The following is an 18021-nucleotide window of genomic DNA, read 5'->3' as shown; positions in this document are numbered from 1 at the left end:
GAGGAACGATATTAAAGAATGCAGCATAAACAGATGATTACAAAAGGGACGGCACCACCTGAGCTACCGGGGGAGAGAAGAGAAAGGGTGTGATAATTACCCATCCAAGAAACCCAGATGACACAAAAACTGTAGAAATGTGTCAGGGGCTTTTCTTTTGAGTCATGTCAATTCTGGTGATAATTAATGGGGATTTGTGTGGATACAGTGGAGTCCAAAAGTCTAAGGTTTTACCATGTACTGTTCAAACTCATTTATCATTATGTTGTGTTACAATTGATATTATAAGCACAACAGTCTGAATGAAAAGCTGTATTATTGAATAATGTCTAATGCTTTTGTCATTCTAGATAATTGTTTGATTATTGTTAATGCTCAACCTTTTTGTCTCCAAGGCTCCCTACATTCCACAGCAACATCCAAATGTAATATTTACAGAGATTAGGGTTATTCACAGATTAAAATAAGTAACTCAAATAATTATAATTAAAACTAATTAAATGTTTGGAGTGAAAAAAGAAATCTTGTTTTTTCCAAAAGTTGATTTAGTTTATTTTAATCCTTTTTTTTTTTTTTTTGTCTTATTTTAAATCATCTTGAGGCCCTTCTCTAGTTTCATAAAACCTAATAATCCACCAAGATTTGAGTTCCCATGGTCGATGTCACACATTTTCTTTAGTGACCTGAAATAGAATATAATTTAAGAATATTAATTATTTACTATTTATTTTATAATCTTATTTATTCAAAATCCATAAACATTATTTTTATTTAAAAAAAAAAAAAAAAAAAAAAAAAAAAAAAAAAAACCAACAGTTCCAATTTTTATAATGCAGTCTCAGACTTTTGGACGGAGGCTGGAGGCAAATTTGCATTTGGCAGGAGCTCTAAAATATAGCGTTCTCTCCACTGACTGCCATCTTGCAAAGTCTCTTTGCTCCTGAGAGTTCACCATCATAGCCGGTAATAAATGCAGAGGTGCTTAGGGCCCGTGAATGTGGGTTTAAGGAAGATGTTCCTTAGTAATTCCAACCGGCAAACAGACAGAGACCAAAGACTAACCTGAGTCGAGAGGAGATTTGCGAGCTCATAAACAGTAAACCTCTTTCTCTCCTAATCACCTTGTATACAGATAAAGGGTCTTTCCTCTGGGCCCTGATGAGACATGTGCATCACTGTAAATCCCACTTAAAGAACGTCTGTTATTACTATTTCTCAAACACACCCAGAGCCAGTCAGCTTTAAAACAATTTATTTCTGTACAGCTTTATATTCCCAATGCTATAATGCCTCCATCGGCACTTTCTTTGCCGGGCTGAGGGGTGGGATTAATTTAAATGTGCAGATTATATATGGGGCCAAAAATTACATAGAGACAAGAAGGAAGATTTCACAGCTAGCGTTGGATAAGCAAAAGTAATCCAAGCTTAACGCATGCACATAAAACAGAATGAAAATAACAAGAAAGAGTGAGGGAAAGGGCTGGGAGATGAAATAATAAGAAAAAGCACAAATATAGGCCATCGGGAAATTGTAATTTCCAAGCCCAAAACCATCTGGTCTTGGCTGATAATCTGTTGACCGATTTGATTAATATTAAAAAAGGGCGGGTATTAAAATTGCACCATTTTTCATTTGTATTTTGTTATAAACACAGACAATTTTTAGAGGTTTGGAAGGTGAGGTGGAATTAAAATGACAAATGCCCCATCACTCATTTCACTCTTTCTTTCTTTCTTTCTTTCTTTCTTCAAATCCTCTGAAAAAGTGTCCCATTTCTTCTCAGCCTCACCCCCAGAGCAAAACTCTCAGCACCATCAATTATTTCATTCACCCTCTGAATCAGATCCATATGGCTGCACTAGCATGACATCGTCTGAACTCAGCAGAAGTTCACCTGCAGCGTGAAGCCTGTCATCAAGACAGACGAGTCAAGTCAAGTCAGATCACCTTTATTTATATAGTGCTTTTAGTAATACAGATTGTGTCAAAGCACTTTACAGTATTAAATAAGGAAATACTGTGTCAGTTGGTGTCCATGTTGTTTTAGCATGGAAGGCTATTAGCCTGCTCCTGCAAGTCTCAAGTCTACTCATAGATAGAGAAAATATATACCCAAGTCTAGTGTTTGTTGAAAAAAAAAAAAAAGCCAATTTGCCAAGTAATGGTGATGGCCGTGAACATTTGAAAACCATTAGGACGGTCAGATACTCGTCAAGTCAAGGCTGGGTTTAGTCATGTAATGTAGTTTTCTTGTGACATGACTGAAACCTTTTAAAAACACCTCTTTATTGATCTCAGATAAAAGGCAAGCAGTCTGCCATCCTTAAATTTGATTTGTGTCTTTCATTTCTCTATTCTGCTCTGCTTTGCCAATTTCAGCACAGTCTGAGCAAATGCACATGCCAAATCAAAGTGTCAGTCATTAAGTGCATAGTTATATTATTTCTGATGAATGGTAAATTTACAGATTTTAATTAATCATACTTAGGTTTTATAGTTTGTGTGTGTGTGGGGGGGGGGGGGGTGTATAAAAAGGGGCATAGAAATATGACTTCTCAATAAAAAAAATAAAAAGGCACAATCCTTCTTCAGAGGCTTTTTTTCTGTTATGCATTAAACACATTTTCATAAACTATCTAGGAACAAGGTTTAATATTCAAAATGCATGGAAGCAGTTAAACTACTTTCCACTTTTTGAAATTGTATTTGTTATAATGTATACAATGTAATAGTATGTTCTGTATAATTGGAGTTTATTTGACACACATTTTTCACTTTGGGGAAAATGTCTCATTTATAATTCATGACAAATTGTTAGCCAAAAATATGGTTTTATCCAGCATGTGCATTACACTGTTTAAATCGATATTGGTTACTTTGCATTCACATAAAATGTATTTTACCTGCCATGTAAAATTATAATATTTATAATAATAATAATAATAATAATAATAATAATAATAATAATAATAATAATAATAATAATAACTAAGCATAAAAATATATATAATGTGTTCACATGAGAAACTTGAATTAACATCTTGAATTAACCTGAATTAACATGCTCTCCTACACAGCATCTTGACTTTTTTAAATTGTATCTTATTTTTGAAAATAGCCTCTAACATTTGTTAAAGAGAAAAATAACACGACTGGAGTAACACATTACCCTCAACACCAAAAGGATGAGTTGCAAAGCAGACTAACCTAATATTATATATACAGGAGCTCTGTCAGCCATATTGTTCAGTAACAGCAGAGCTAGCGGTTTCCTGCGAAGGGAACCCGCACTATCGAATAAATCACCTTTGTGTGTTCAAGACAAATGAGGCCGCTAACATTGCACCTGTTAGCAAAACATCCTCACTTGTATGCAAGGCCTCTAAAGAACCGAGCTTCAATCATAATAGTGACCACTGCATATAACGCCACCTCTGTTATAACAAACATGGTGGAAAAATGGCAGAGAAAGACAAAAAAGCTTAAACAAAACAATAGAGAGAGGGGGGTTGTTGGAAGGGGGTGTCCGCTGATAAATCAGACACAAATATTTCTTGCCATGGCCTACTTGCTGAGCCTTGGCCTTATGCAGAATTCAGTTCCAATTTGTTGCTTGGATTCTGCTTGTGTTCGTGTGTGTGCATCCTCAGGGGTGGGTGTATTGTTTGTGGATATTGTGAGTGGATTCGAGGAGCCCATCTTACGGATTAAAACCTCTCTCCGGTTTTGTCAGATCATCCAAGCACTGAATCAGTGTGGGTGGTTTTTTAATCATTATGTCAGTCCATCCACCAACAGCCCCCTTCACAACAAGCAAATGTTGCATCTAAGGAAGCCTATGGATGGAGATCAAACATCAGAGAGAAAGAAAGCAATAAAGAATGAAAGCAAGAAAAAAATAATTAAGTGTTTAACTACGATGTACATTGAAATTAACATTTGATACAATGCATTTATTGTGTATATGCATGTTTTTACATTGTGTGTATATATATATATATATATATATATATATATATATATATATATATATATATATATATATATATATATAAAGAAAGAAAGAAAGAAAGAAAGAAAGAAAGAAAGAAAGAAAGAAAGGAGATCAGTTACTTGTTTAATTTTTAAGTACAACAGCAAGAGTGAAGGAAAGACTGACAGTAACATGGGATGCAAAGCAATGGGATACAAGAAGCAGCAAAGGAAGAGAAGGAAAACAATCTGATAGTCCTTTGAGAACCGAAGGCTAGATTGATAGGGAGAATATAAAAAAAAGTCCATGGCTAAACTCAGAGAGCCACAGGCGCTTGTAAACTCCCTCCACAGCCCTGCCTCATATCGCCCATGGCTAGTCATTATTTCCTTAGATTAACCACACAACAGCCCTGAACGGCACACACATACCTTTTGTTCGCATTCTAAGCCTTTCAAACCAGGTGTCTCCCTCGTTTTTTTTTTTTTTTTTCTCAAGTCGCTAATCCTTTTTTTCCGGCAAGGGTTAGAAATCCATTTCTTCTGTCTTTTCTGCCAGAGCCATGTGATCTTGAGGTAATTGTCTGCGTCTTGGAGTATTTTATGCTGGTTTCTCTTTACATAATGAAAAACAATCTTTGCTCCCTTCAGGGCTCACTCATCCCTCTTTCAAAGTCTGTGCTCTTTGTACCTCTGAACATTTTTGTTCTTTTGTTTGCCGAATCGGTCCCTTTGTGTGGAGTGGAATGTGAGAAGCTAAATGCGCATGAGTAGAAAAGTTGTATGTACTGCTTTGACATAACACTGCCGTCACCTGGCTCTCTGTGAGGTTTGGTGTGAACACGCGCGCGTGTGTGTTTTATGCATTTCTTGTGGCCGTGCATCTACTTTGCCACTATTTTCAGCCCGAAAATAAGACTAAATCATCAAAACGCAGTGGGGAACAGTTGTTGGAGGGACTTGAAGGAAATTTGTCAGGCCCAAGGCATATTTTACATGACATTTCAATAATCATGTGCCAATGCATATTCACCTCACAACATGTAACCGATCAAAAGCAATGGCAAAATTAATTCCCTGAACTGTCAGGTGTTTATTTTATTTGTCTAGCTGCTGCCATGATTCCTTTCTTTCCCTGACCTTGCACTGTTTTTCAATTGACATGCAATTTCTAGACATCAAGGCACTTGCTTGGAAAACATTCAGATGCAGATGAAAAGAAAACGCTGCCATAATGCATGACTTGAACATCTATACAACACAATTCTTTTTTTTCTGTTTGCTGCATGGTTTTCCAACATTTATTTTTTAGAAAGCAAGGGATTAATTCCCTTAAATGTGATAGTTTGGGAGACTGACACTTTTCTGTTCGTGAAAGGTCATAGGTTGTGCTGAGAGGTGTGGGAGGCACAGCAAAATTTTGGGGTAAACCTCCCAAATGCCATCAACTTACACTTACACACTTCAGAAACATCTCCTCATGTCACACTCATTCTGCCTTACCTACGTACATTCATTCTCTGTGTGAGCGGAACACCAGGTTTAATAAGACAAAAAGGAGGAGGACAAGTGAATGGAAGGAAGAAGACTTGAAAAGAATGCCAAATACTTTGCGGCTGGTTCTGCAGAGATGCATCTTCCTCTTCTCGCGCCTTGAGCTCTCGTTGCATCGTGGTTGTTTATTCATACATCTCACAACAGGTGCAGATTTATACTAGGCCAATGCCAAAGGGACCACTGGAAAACCTTTCAGAATGGATCACATTTTGCAGCGAGAGAAATAAATATTAGGGGGCTACAGAAGCAGATAGTGAAAGTACCTTCACGGCCGCTGTAAATCTCTTCTTCACCGCAAAGCGATCCATCCTATTTAGCTAAACATAGACGAGTGATGTTGTCTCATTGGTTTAAACGGTAGTCATGTGATATGGTTGGCAGGCAATGAGATTGCTAATGATATTCAGTGTGTTAAGATACATATTCTACGATATTTTGCCTTCCTCCAATCTCTCTCCTTCCATTCTCGCTTTGTAATTAAACAGATCCAATACCTGATGTGATTGCAGGTACCTCAAAGCCTTGCCACAAAGTGATGGTGAGCGTCTCATTTAATTGAAAGGTCTTGCAGCCAACTCTGCTACTGCCCGCCTTGGATTTTAATAAGACCACTCAAAGAAACAGCCTTCCACAATTATCCTAATGTTCCAAGAACTTAAAAATAGCACTTAATAAAATGCATTTGACCAGAGAGAGTGAGTGAAATGGTTTTGCCCTAACAATTTTTTTTTTAATTATTTTTTTTTTGGGGGGGGGGTTGCGGTTGGAATAAAGCAACTACAATTCAGAAGCCAACGTAAACCAGATTTTTTTTTTTTATTGTTTTTGTTGTTTAACCTTAGAAGCAATTTTAGCTGTAGGCATCAGGATAATTGCAAAGCCTCTAAAATGTTTAGTGCTTTTATGTTCGGGAAAAGCCAGGTGACGCACAAACACTTGGCAGGAAATGCGAGTGAAATAGTGCTTGTTTTGTAGGTCTAGCATGGCACTCTGCCTGAACAATACTTGCCACTTCACTGAACTCCCAAAGGCTGAAGTTTGCACACGCTGTCGGGGCAAGCTTGTTTTTGTTTTGTACTGATTAAGAAAATCCACACGCTTCCTCATTCTAGCGCTAAACGTCCTGACAGTCTCATCCAAAAGCAACTGCAAGATGAATTGCTGAGTGCAGTAAAATATGCATGGTTACACAATTCAAACCACTTACTAACCGGAAATACCTGTTTCTATCTTCTCAAACACAGTGACGAGTATACATAGAACAACCTATTAACCAATTGCACTTTTCCTGTTTGTGAAAGGAATTCAAGAGAGGATTGTTTGTATAATGGTCGGAGCACAAGTTAGTATTAGTGCTTTGGGTGTTAATAACCATGTTTAATGATATGTTACTGTAATACATGAGAATGCAAGTGTATATTTTAGCGAATCAGATCAACCGCAAAACACGTCACATGCACACACTGAACATTACATGTGTAGCAACCTGCCCATAAACCTGAACCTGATTCCAATTTTCTGATAAAGTAGAACTCTATTAACTCTTTAGCACTGTGCTACTATAACAAATGACCTTGAGTCTCAGGCCTGCCGATGTGACGTTTGTACAACACATCAACCACAGCATCTCGCTCCCATTGTCCCAAACTAACTGAAGCCACAAAGTCAAAAAAAAAAGAAAAAAGAAAAAGCAAAGGTCACATACAAACTTTCTAATAAATGCAAATGGCATGTAAAGGTTGCCTGTGATGCTTGTCATTGCTTTAGTGATCTCTCTCTCTCTCTCTCTCTCTCTCTCTCTCTCTCTCTCTCTCTCTACAATTATCAGCCTGCTTGAGTTCTGGTGAGAAAAAAAAAAGAGGTTTATTGGATTGAGGCTCTATCGAGCTCTTGAAATATGAATAGCTTTAATTAAAAGCGACTGGCATTGCCATCTGGCCCTCTGCATCCGGCTTCTCTAATGAAGTGAGTGTACGCACAGTATTCAATTATTTATTTATCTGTTTGTTTGCTAATGACCAAGTTGCTAAGACCAATTTGAGAGGTACAAGCAAATTCTACAGTTAACAAATATGTTTTTTTTTTTAGAGATACAAGCGAGTTTACTTGGTATGTGTAAATGTGTTTGTGTGTGTATGTGTGCTTAATACTTACTTTTCCCTCTTTCTTTATAATTCACACTTAATCTCTATCAGCACATCAAAATGCAGTGTTAATCAAGCACTAAATAAATAATCTTATAATATTGGGTTTGTTTTTGGCTTGTTTTTGAAGCTCCAGTTGCTTATTTGTCTGGGGAAAGTTGCTACTGTGTTCATAAACACAGATCTGAAATGATCATTTCAGTTCCTATCATCTCCAATTGCACTAACAATGGTTATTCTGATCCGAGACCAGCTGTTGATTATATGAGGTTATATTCAGCTGGATCTCTATTCTTGCTTTGAGACATATGATACACCCCGTATCTGTCCGCAGTCATGATAAGATTACAGAAACACTTGAAGCCTAACAAGCAGACTCTAGAGGGTTCAAACGGTGGTCAGATTTTTGCACAGTGTTCCTCTAGAGAAAGGCTATCTTTATCATTGGCAAATGCTCCACTGTCTCTGAGGAAAATAAAAGCATTGTCTTTCTGTTTGTCTGTCTGCCATAATGAAACTACAAAGTTACAGGATAATAAAATCTAAGTGATGATGTCGGAAAGCAGAAAAGCCCTTAGGGAGAGAAGATCCAAGTCCCACGGTTAAGCACGGGGGAGTGACGAGAGAGAAGGAAGAGATAAGAAACGAGGAGTAGAGCAAATGTATTGACTGGATGATCATCGATTGACAACGAGCAAGTCGAAAAGCAGGATTTTTCCGGAGAGTCAATCAGTCTCTCTCCTGCTCGCTCACTAGCTCTCACTCCCTTTCTCAGGTACATTCATGTGCACATTAAAGGAGGAAATAGCTAATCGTTATTTATTGTCAATGTGTTTTATGTTTGTGCAGCTTGTGCTGCCTTGACATTTGTTTGTGCAAGAGAAATATAAATTGAAAAAGAACAGAAGAGAAAGAGAGAGGGTGTATTGGAAAACCCATCTTCACAGCAGGGCTTCTTCATTAGGGGGGACGCTCAGTTCCTGCCATGACCTTAATCCCAAAACAAACAAACACACTCACAACAAAAACCTCACCAGGATCCCAATCACACACATCCTTCACAAGCATAATGACCACAATTACAGACCTTCAGTGAGTCCTTCTTTCAAATGATGGCATTTTGCCCATCTGTTAATCTTCAGTGGTATGTTTGTGTGTGTGTGTGTGTGTGTGTGTATTATCTCCCGTCCATATTTTAATTGACTTCAGGGTATCAGAGCTGCAGTACAGCTTTAGGGATGCAGCACTGTGAGGGGCAATGACTACCATTTAACTGACTTAATTAAGTGCTTTCCATGAGAAGGACACTGAGAATGTTGCCCTTTCAACATGGAAGAACCGGCAACATTCTTTGCAGTCCTGTTTTGCTACAGACGGAGCAAGACGACTTTGTTTCATTTTATTACAAAACACGATTATGCACAGCTTGCAGCGTTTCAACTAGGAAAAAAAAAAAAAGTTTTTTGTTTGTTTGTTTGTTTTTATCCCAACAGACAACAATAAAAAATGCTGCCTTCTTGAAAAACATACACTGTAAAAGCACTGAAAGTCTGAGATATAACATTAACCATCTGTCAAATGACAGCTTTCTTACTAAATATGAATCGGATCATTTAAAATTACCTTTTTGCAATTACATGTATTAACAATTAGCTTCTATCAGATCTTCAAAACAAAAAGGCAATTTTGATTACATTATACACTTTGTGTGTGTATCATATATATATATATATATATATATATATATATATATATATATATATATATATATATATATATATATATATATATATATATTAGTGTTAAGGCATTAAAAATCTCCAAATCACACTCATCAGACACTTAAAAGTGAGTATGATGTTGTCTTGGTCCCCTGAGGGAGCATTAAAAGCATTAAACGAACCTAACAATGACCCAAAAGACTCTGTTAAAGCGGAACTAACCCACGGCATGTCTAAGCCAATTATAAAGCACAAACCCACACACTCACACTCAGGACATCTCAGTCATGAAAGAGACATTGACAGTGACTTTGCAGGGTCACAAGTGTGACTGGCTGTGTATTTGAGTGTATGAGTCTCTGTGTGTGATGTTTGATAACGCATGAGCCTAGCAAAGCACATCAGCTTTGAAAATGTCCAGCGTCAACTTCTAACTGCATTGAATGCGTAAGCAATTGTACTAATGTTCCCTTCTGCTCAATTCTAAGCCAAACATAGTCTCCTGACTTTTCTTTTTTCCTCATATCTCTCCCTCTCTAAACCTCTACCCCCCCCCCAAACACACACACACACACTGATTGTTCTAAAGATTTGGAGCAGCAGGTTGAGGTATCTATTTTATTTATCAAAAAGTGATTCATCTGTTTGTTTGTATCTGCCCTTGAAAGATCGTACAAGAAAGATAGAATGGAACAAGCAGAGAGGGAAAAAGCAGAGATGTGAGGTGGCAAGAGAGAATGAAAACGGGAGAGAGGCCAGACGGAAAGAGAGCTAGATGAGAAGATGAACGGATCATTAAATGATTACTAACAAAACATCAGAGAGAATGTGTGGGCCTCCATCATGTGCATTCATCCATCCAAATATCCATCACTTCCTGGAACTGTAGCATTTGAGGCTGGATAAATCCAAGTGATAGCACAATCAGATACACCGTTAACTTTCCTAACCTTAGAAATACTGACAATGGAATGACAACGTCTTTTAGTATCATAAAATATATTAGCCATGTATGTCACAAATGAGACTATAAACAGCTTTTTAATACCCAACAGCATAAGTTTCCTTGCTTTTCCGTCCTGCTCTCCAGCAGAGTTCTGAATAAAGGCCAAATTCTCAGTTTGATCTAATCAGCCTTGCATTGATCTCCAAGTGACCAATTACTTTTAGCTTAGTCTGAATTAGAGCCAGACTTTAATTGAAGCTACTTTGGCACAGAATTGTCTAAATGCAAAAGGCTTCAGAGGCTTTTCAGTGGTTTACCCAGGTTAGCGTCAATTTCTGGGGCTTTTGACCTTCAACCTTCTACAAACCCAGACTACAAACTTGTGCTATGGACCTGATAACCCACTCGCTCCTGCTCTTCTAGCATGTTATCCGATGAGCAAGAAGAACAGACATTGCACAGAAAATGGCACGCTGAGCTTACACAATAAGCACCTGTTGCTGATAAAGTATCAAATGTAGACAACACAGCCCTTAATGTTCGACAACTGCTACCGAATACCTCCCCAACAGTGGCTCCATTGACAGAGACCCAACTCTGGTTGGTTGGTCATTAACAATGGAGGTAACTGTTGACCACAGAGAGCTTCCGCAGGAGACAGGTAAGTCAGCCGCTGAATGAAACTAGATACATGCTCTTACTGTTCAAGCCCTTTCACCTGTTAAACTCCTACAATATAAAGAGCGTGATAGGCACAGCGGCATAACATAGTGCCAATGATTACTGAAATACTGACAAAATTGCTCAAGCGAAAACTGTTCTCGAAAATGTGTTTTTGCAACTCACCGTGGCTCAGTAAAAGTGAAGAAAATGACATTTTATTCTGTTTATCTGGTACACAAACAAACCTCTCGTGAACTGATGCTTAGAAGATGAGTTATGTCTTCAATAAAGCAGCCTTGACCTAATCTGATGTTGCAGGAAAATGTAGTACGCTGCCTACAGAGTTTTCAGGGTAACTAGCAGGTTTATACTACACTAACCGACCTCTAACTCTTACTGGGTTAATATAGCAAGATAATTAAAAACAAACTCTCTCTCTCTCTCTCTCTCTCTCTCTCTCTCTCTCTCTCTCTCTCTCTCTCTCTCTCTCTCTCTCTCTCTCTCTCTCTATATATATATATATATATATATATATATATATATATATATATATATATATTAAGCCATTCATAGTTAACACTACAATCACAGTTTAATTCTTGGCGTGTAAGACAAACCTAGCAATTCCCGCCATTTCTTTTCATTTCTGCGTATAACCCAGCATATCTGTAAAACTGTAGTGTCAGCGCAGTTGTGTGTGAGTGTGGACTTCTGTGAGAATTTCCCTATCTTGTTAACTGATGAGTATTTCTATTTTTATTTAGCCGTTAAGCTTAACTCTGACTTTTTTTTTGTGTTTGCCCCTACCATTTTCCATATGCTCTGCCTCACCGACACTGCCATCAGGCGTAGTCCTCTCATAGGCGTCTTCGGGTAGAGGGAGGGCACCTAGTCTGGGGCCAGACGAGCTCTTGCTGCTGGGCGTCTCCGAATCCTCCAGGCCACTGTCGTAGCAGCTCTGCAGCGAGCCCTGGTGCGGGTCCTGTGGCTGGCTCACCACTGAGAAGGTCACTCGGCGGAACGGCTACAAGAGAAGAGATTGCTGGGGGTCACTGGACTGAAGAGGTCGAAGAAGAGGGGTTGATGGGTAGATTTATTTATTTATTTTTGTGGGGGGTGTGGGTGGATAATTCTCAGTTAAAGTACTTCGCAGTAGCTCTAGTTAGATATGCGCACTGCGCTACATGCTACAAAACGACACAAACAGCAACTGAATTAATGGCTCTCTCTCTAAGTAGCAAATATATGTAGCTTGAAAGCAGTGTTCGGCAAGGGAAGCAAACATAAATGAATTGAACAATACTAATGAGCTGCACAGTACTTGTTTAATGGATTCTCACATGAACAAAAATGGTGGGATAGTAAGTTCAATGCCCACAGGAGTAAGTACAGATGCCACACTTGGCATTGTGGTTTAAATATAGCGGTGCAGGGTCTGAAGGACATCGGAGTCTCCTTGTGTGGTTTATTTTATAGCAAAAACAGGACAAGAAGAGCAAGTATTGTCCCAGTGGGAGATAGAATGGAACACATGGCTACAGGCTAATAAACAAGCACATGGATCCACACACACATTTTTCAATGTAACTAAAGAACAAATAGGTGAAAGGATGCACACGGGAGTAATAAACTGCTACAAGGAGGATGGTGTGAATTTGTGCCCTGCACTCTGAACCTCTGATTTGAATTTTCTCTTCCACTCGGATTGTATCACAAAAGACAGCATGATCGGAAGAGATGACTGACATGAATGGAGAAAGATTATTTTAGTTTGTGCTGAGTTCCAGCAAAAAGAGAGTAGATACAAATTAAAGGGAAGGGCATGATGTCTCTTTTATATGGTTCATTTCAAATTGTGTTTTTATTATCATTATTTTATTTCTATATTTTTTATAGAGATCATGCTTACATAATAACATTTAGTTGTATACAGTATGTACTGTAACAGCAGCCCTTACTCTGTCTATCCACCAGGAACTTTGGTCTGAAAAAGTATAACCACCAACCAAAAAAGCAACAGCTTTTTTTCTTCTTCCTATTCTTCTTCTTCCTAACTGCAGCGAAAAGTTTGCCTGATGCCTAATAGACACTAACAAAGCAGTGGAGTGTCTACGTGTTTGCCTCTGGCCTTCTCCCTGCTGCCCCACTTCCTGTCACTGCACATTTTCTTTCAGGAATATTAAAAAAGACGGAGCACCATCATTCACTTCTCTTTTTCTTTCCAACTCGCTGCCTTTCAGACTGAGTGGCCTAACGCTCATCATTACTCCAAATTGTGCCTTTAATTTGACACGTCGCCATAATCTGGGCATTTGTATTCTGTCAGGTTAGTAGGGCTTGCCTTTCGATGTGAAAGAGTGTACACACATCCACACCAGCACACACACAAATGGCTGTTCAGCATCTATGCATTTATAATGAACATGCATATGGACATATCCATGTGTCGTCCATCTTTCTCCAAAATGCCCTTGAACGAAATCTCTCCAAAAAGGAGAGATGAGAGTATGCCATCTACTGATGACCAGTCACCACTGACAAAAGCTTGGTATCGTACAGATACCAACACCTAAAATATTCTAATTCTAATTCTAATCTAACAGTAAAGATGCCAATTGCACGCATTTGGCATTTGTTCTTATGCTGCAATAATGAATTAATTAATTTCCCTAATTTCTCTTGCTCATGTAGAAATCTTGGCAATAAATCACGTTTCCATGTAATTACAATCAACATTCAACAAATGAATTGAAATAAATATTCATAGGCTAAAAAATTCACTTTGGATAGTCAAACATTTGTTGCATAATTAAATAGAGGTACACAGGGGGTCTCGCTATTGCACTTGCATAACGGATCAAAATTATGTTTTTGTTTCAAAGCTCGATTTTCTCTCTCTACCTCCAAAATGAAATGGCTGCCTCTGCCTCTCTAAGTGAGACAGCAATCAAAGTCCCATGCTGAAGAGTCAAGGCTTAAATTACCCACAAATGAACTGAACTTCAGATAAATTGGTAGAGTGTGGTATTATGCTTGGTGCAAATGCGATTTTCAGATATTAGAGTCAATGAATGTCATGCATGACGAACGGTGAGATGGGAAAGTAGTTGGTCATGCAAAGATAGATAGATTGGTTTATTGATTGAGCATTGATTAGCTGGGCTTCCTGTTGAAGCAGCTTTATGAAGGACAGATTCATTACATTCATTAGATTCATTAAATATTGCACATACATTTGTATGTGAATCCTTTTGTGCCATTCCTATGTAGGTTAAAGCTGTAGAACCCCCGATGAGATGCACATGGCATTCATTTCTACTGGACAGGTACCCTTTGATTTTCTTAGCAAAAAAAAAAAAAAAAAAAAAAAAAAAAAAAAAAAAAATATATATATATATATATATATATATATATATATATATATATATATATATATATATATATATATATATATATATATATATATATGGCAAGCAGTGTGGCCTACGATCTGTGTATCATTATCGTGATTAATGAAGAGGGATATATGAGGCGATACATGCTAAATATTAAATGCGCAGTGATGGAAATTAAAGTTTTATTTTCAAATACAAAGCCTCAAGATTACCTGCAATTTTAGTGGGTTTCATCAGTGTAGGTGGAAATAAGATAAATATATAAAGACCCAGAAGATTTGCATACATTTCTAAAGTAACTCTATTATGTAAACAAGCAAATTTTCTGTCTCTTCAAACTTTTTTTTCCTGCTAGAAAGTGTGTGCGCGCGCGCATGTGTGTGTGTGTGTGTGTGTGAGTATCTTGGGTGTATGTGGGTAGTTGAGTGACCTATATCCATGAACCATGAAGAGCAGTAGTTTAGCCAAAAACACAAACTTTGAAGCCTCATGTGTCTTTCTGCAATCAAGCAGACAAGAGATGAAAGGAGAAGATGAATTGAAGGAAGAGAAGAAATAACACTGAATGAGCTAAAACAGCAGAGAGGAAGAAAATGCAAGATGTGTGGTTAGAGTGGTAGATGTGCTGGATGTAGTTAGTATCGTAAACAAGAACATGAATCAATCATTGGTGTCCAGACGTGATGGCCTGCATGGCGCTAGAACCTGTAATTAACCTCTGTTTAAATTTTCAGAAGCACCCTGAGGCTGAACCACAAACAGCTATCTGGTCAGGCTGCCACTGTACAAAACAGCCCAAGGGTAATGGTACTGTAGGTCAAAATAACCTGTAAATCAGCTGCAGAATGAGCTTCAGGTTGTTTAGACACAAATTCTCAGTTAGGTTGAATGGCTAACCCAGAACCAAGCCTTCTGAGAGTTCCAAAAGGGAGAGATAAAGCATTGTGATGTTCTGATACTCATCATGTTCATCTAAATCCAGTTTTTATCCTGATTCTACATTAAAAAGTTGAGGATTATGTATATTATGTGCTGATTCTGAGAGGTATACCTGATCCCACACCCATGGAAACTTTTCCAGTGAAGTCAGTTATGAATTTGCAACAGTCAAATATGCAAACAGTCAACGATATATTCATTTGTGGGACTCTCATATTAACTCGTGGGAACGTGATATTTTTGTTCGAGGTAACGACATCCTTATGTCATGGCCTGAAGATGCCATGTTGAGGGAACGACATCCATTTCTTGTGACAAGTTTAATGAAACAAACCAGCGTGACCATAGCAACCCAGGATTATAAGAGGTGGATTCATTAATATTTCATTTTGAATTAAGAAATTATTCTATTATTTATTAAATAAATTATTATATTATTTAATTATTTGATACCGTATCATGTGCGAGAGTATGCATTCAAATGAAGTTTTCCATGAATAAATGTTACATAAAGTGCATAATATAAAAAAGACCTACAAGAAAACATTTGTATTCATACTACAATCTTGTAAGCCCATTAACTGATCATCTTTTCCACATAATATTTGTTTATTATTATTATTATTATTATTATTAGCCTATTATTATTGGTTATATTTTTATATTCGTTCATATAAATTTTTCCTTTAATTTCGATATCTTTACTTAACGTTCTGAATACTTTTGTAAATAATAGCCTACCGTAAATGCTCGACATGCCAATAATGCTTTGATTATGCTGACTGTCATTTTTGCTGGAATGCAGTTTAAATTTAAAATATATTTCATTTTATGTCAGCCAATTAATGGACCATAATTATAAATACTATAGTTTTTTTGTTGAGGAATAAATCATTCACGTAGTTTCATTTGTAAATGAAAACACAACACGCTCATTTATAATCACACATGGGCAATAAAGTCAAAATTTATTGGAAAAATTATCAGCGGTTTATTTGCAAAATATATGGTAGGCTAGCAAATACTAACATAATTATACAAAACGATACGCAAATTGAAAGGGTGAAATAAGCATGTGTAAAAACAAAAAAAACTCCAATAAGTTGTGAACTCCAAAACTCCAATAAATGTGTTAATAATAATATACAAATATTAAATAAAATGTTTAATGTTAATACAGATGTTGGTAACACTTTAGAATAAGGTTCCATTAGTTAATGTTAGTTAACTACTTTCGTTAACATGAACTAAGCAAGAACAATCCTTCTACAGCATTTATAAGTCTTAGTTCATGTTAATTTCAACTTTTACTAATGCATTATTTAAATCAAAAGTTGTGCTTGTTAACATTAGTTAATGCACTGTGAATTACTATGAACTGACAATGAATAACTGTATTTTCATTAACTAACATTAACGAAGATGAATAAATACAGTAATAAATGTATTATTCATTGTTTGTTCATGTTAATTAAAAATTAACTAACATTAAGTAATGGAACCTTATTTTAAAGTGTTACCCAGATGTTTTATCTTTTTTTTTTTTTTTTTTTTTTTTTTTTTTTTTGATAAACCCGGGTTGCTATGGTCGCACCACAACTTAAGAAGGCAAGCAAGTAAAATTACATATTGCATTACATTAAAAATAACAAGTGTAGCAAAAAAAATAAAAATAAATAAATAAATAATAATAATAATTCTCATTTGTGTTTCAGTACTCATCTTTGTACAAACCCCTAAGGCTCCTACCTTGAAACTTTTCAACATTTTCAGGATTTTTCTAAATAAATCAAGTTGTGAAAATTCTCGTGCACTACACCTCTCAAGTCTAAAAAAAGAGTGGAGCATGTTAAGAAAGGAATGTTTCTCTGTGTTTGAAAGATCAACACAGCCGCTGGTGAGGAGGTCAGGAAGTTCTGTTTATCCTGGAGCTTGGGGAGGCTCAGGTGTCTGCTTTGTCTTAAGGGATGACTGGCGCTGGTCAAGCTTCATTTCTCTTCAGTCTTCCTTCCTATGAGGACCTCCAGATGGGCTCCAGACCTCCTGAGACCTACTGGAGTTCAGCCAGATCTGAGGTCTCTCTGGCAAGTCGTATATCAACCCACCTCACTGCAGGCGCTGAAAACTTCTAGGGCAGGTTTTACCACTGGACCACTTCCCTCAGCAGAGTGTACTTTTGATATCTTACCCAAGACTGTTGTGTTTCAGTCAAATGGTCTTACTCCAAGGGACCCCTGAACATATTCAAACTGAGCCACGGCAAACATGAAACAGTTTGGCTATGTTTGAGGCCCTCCTTTGACTGCAATTCACATGTCCACAACTTTATACCAAGGTTTTTTAATCACGTTTAACCCATCGACTGCACCCTCCATCGACAAGCCTCAAGCAAAACTGATCAACACTTCAAGAGTATTATTTTACAAAGAAATATAAAGCTCTTTTTTTATCATTTTCGTCTAAAGTTCTTCAGATAAAACCTTTAAAGTACATCTTGGTGAACTTCAGCTGGCTTTCATTGAATGCAATCCTTATCAAAGTCACTCAGGCATAGATATCTCACCTGGCCTGATAATCCATTCATTCATTCATTCATTCATTCATCTATCCATTTTTTCTTGTCATCCCCTCCAACTCACACTCTCAGCAATGGCATGGTGATGCTTTCACTTGTTGCTGTT

The 18021-nt window shown here is 37.2% G+C and overlaps 1 protein-coding gene across 3 annotated transcripts in view; it reads right to left on the bottom strand.

Annotated features, from left to right (window-relative positions):
• LOC128016626 (protocadherin-7-like) overlaps positions 1-18021 on the bottom strand; it is a 117948-nt gene that overhangs the window by 46033 nt on the left and 53894 nt on the right. The window contains exon 2 of one of the 3 annotated variants that reach the window (XM_052601287.1): positions 11814-12030. The exons of 1 other annotated variant lie outside the window; for it this stretch is intronic. In XM_052601287.1, coding sequence (XP_052457247.1) covers positions 11814-12030 — 217 coding nt within the window. The remainder of the gene's footprint in view (positions 1-11813; positions 12031-18021) is intronic. One more of the 3 variants, XM_052601288.1, reaches the window with a different exon arrangement.

Source organism: Carassius gibelio, chromosome A7, assembly GCF_023724105.1.
Source record: "Carassius gibelio isolate Cgi1373 ecotype wild population from Czech Republic chromosome A7, carGib1.2-hapl.c, whole genome shotgun sequence".
NCBI lineage: Eukaryota > Metazoa > Chordata > Actinopteri > Cypriniformes > Cyprinidae > Carassius > Carassius gibelio.
This window is presented reverse-complemented; position numbering and strand designations above follow the sequence as displayed.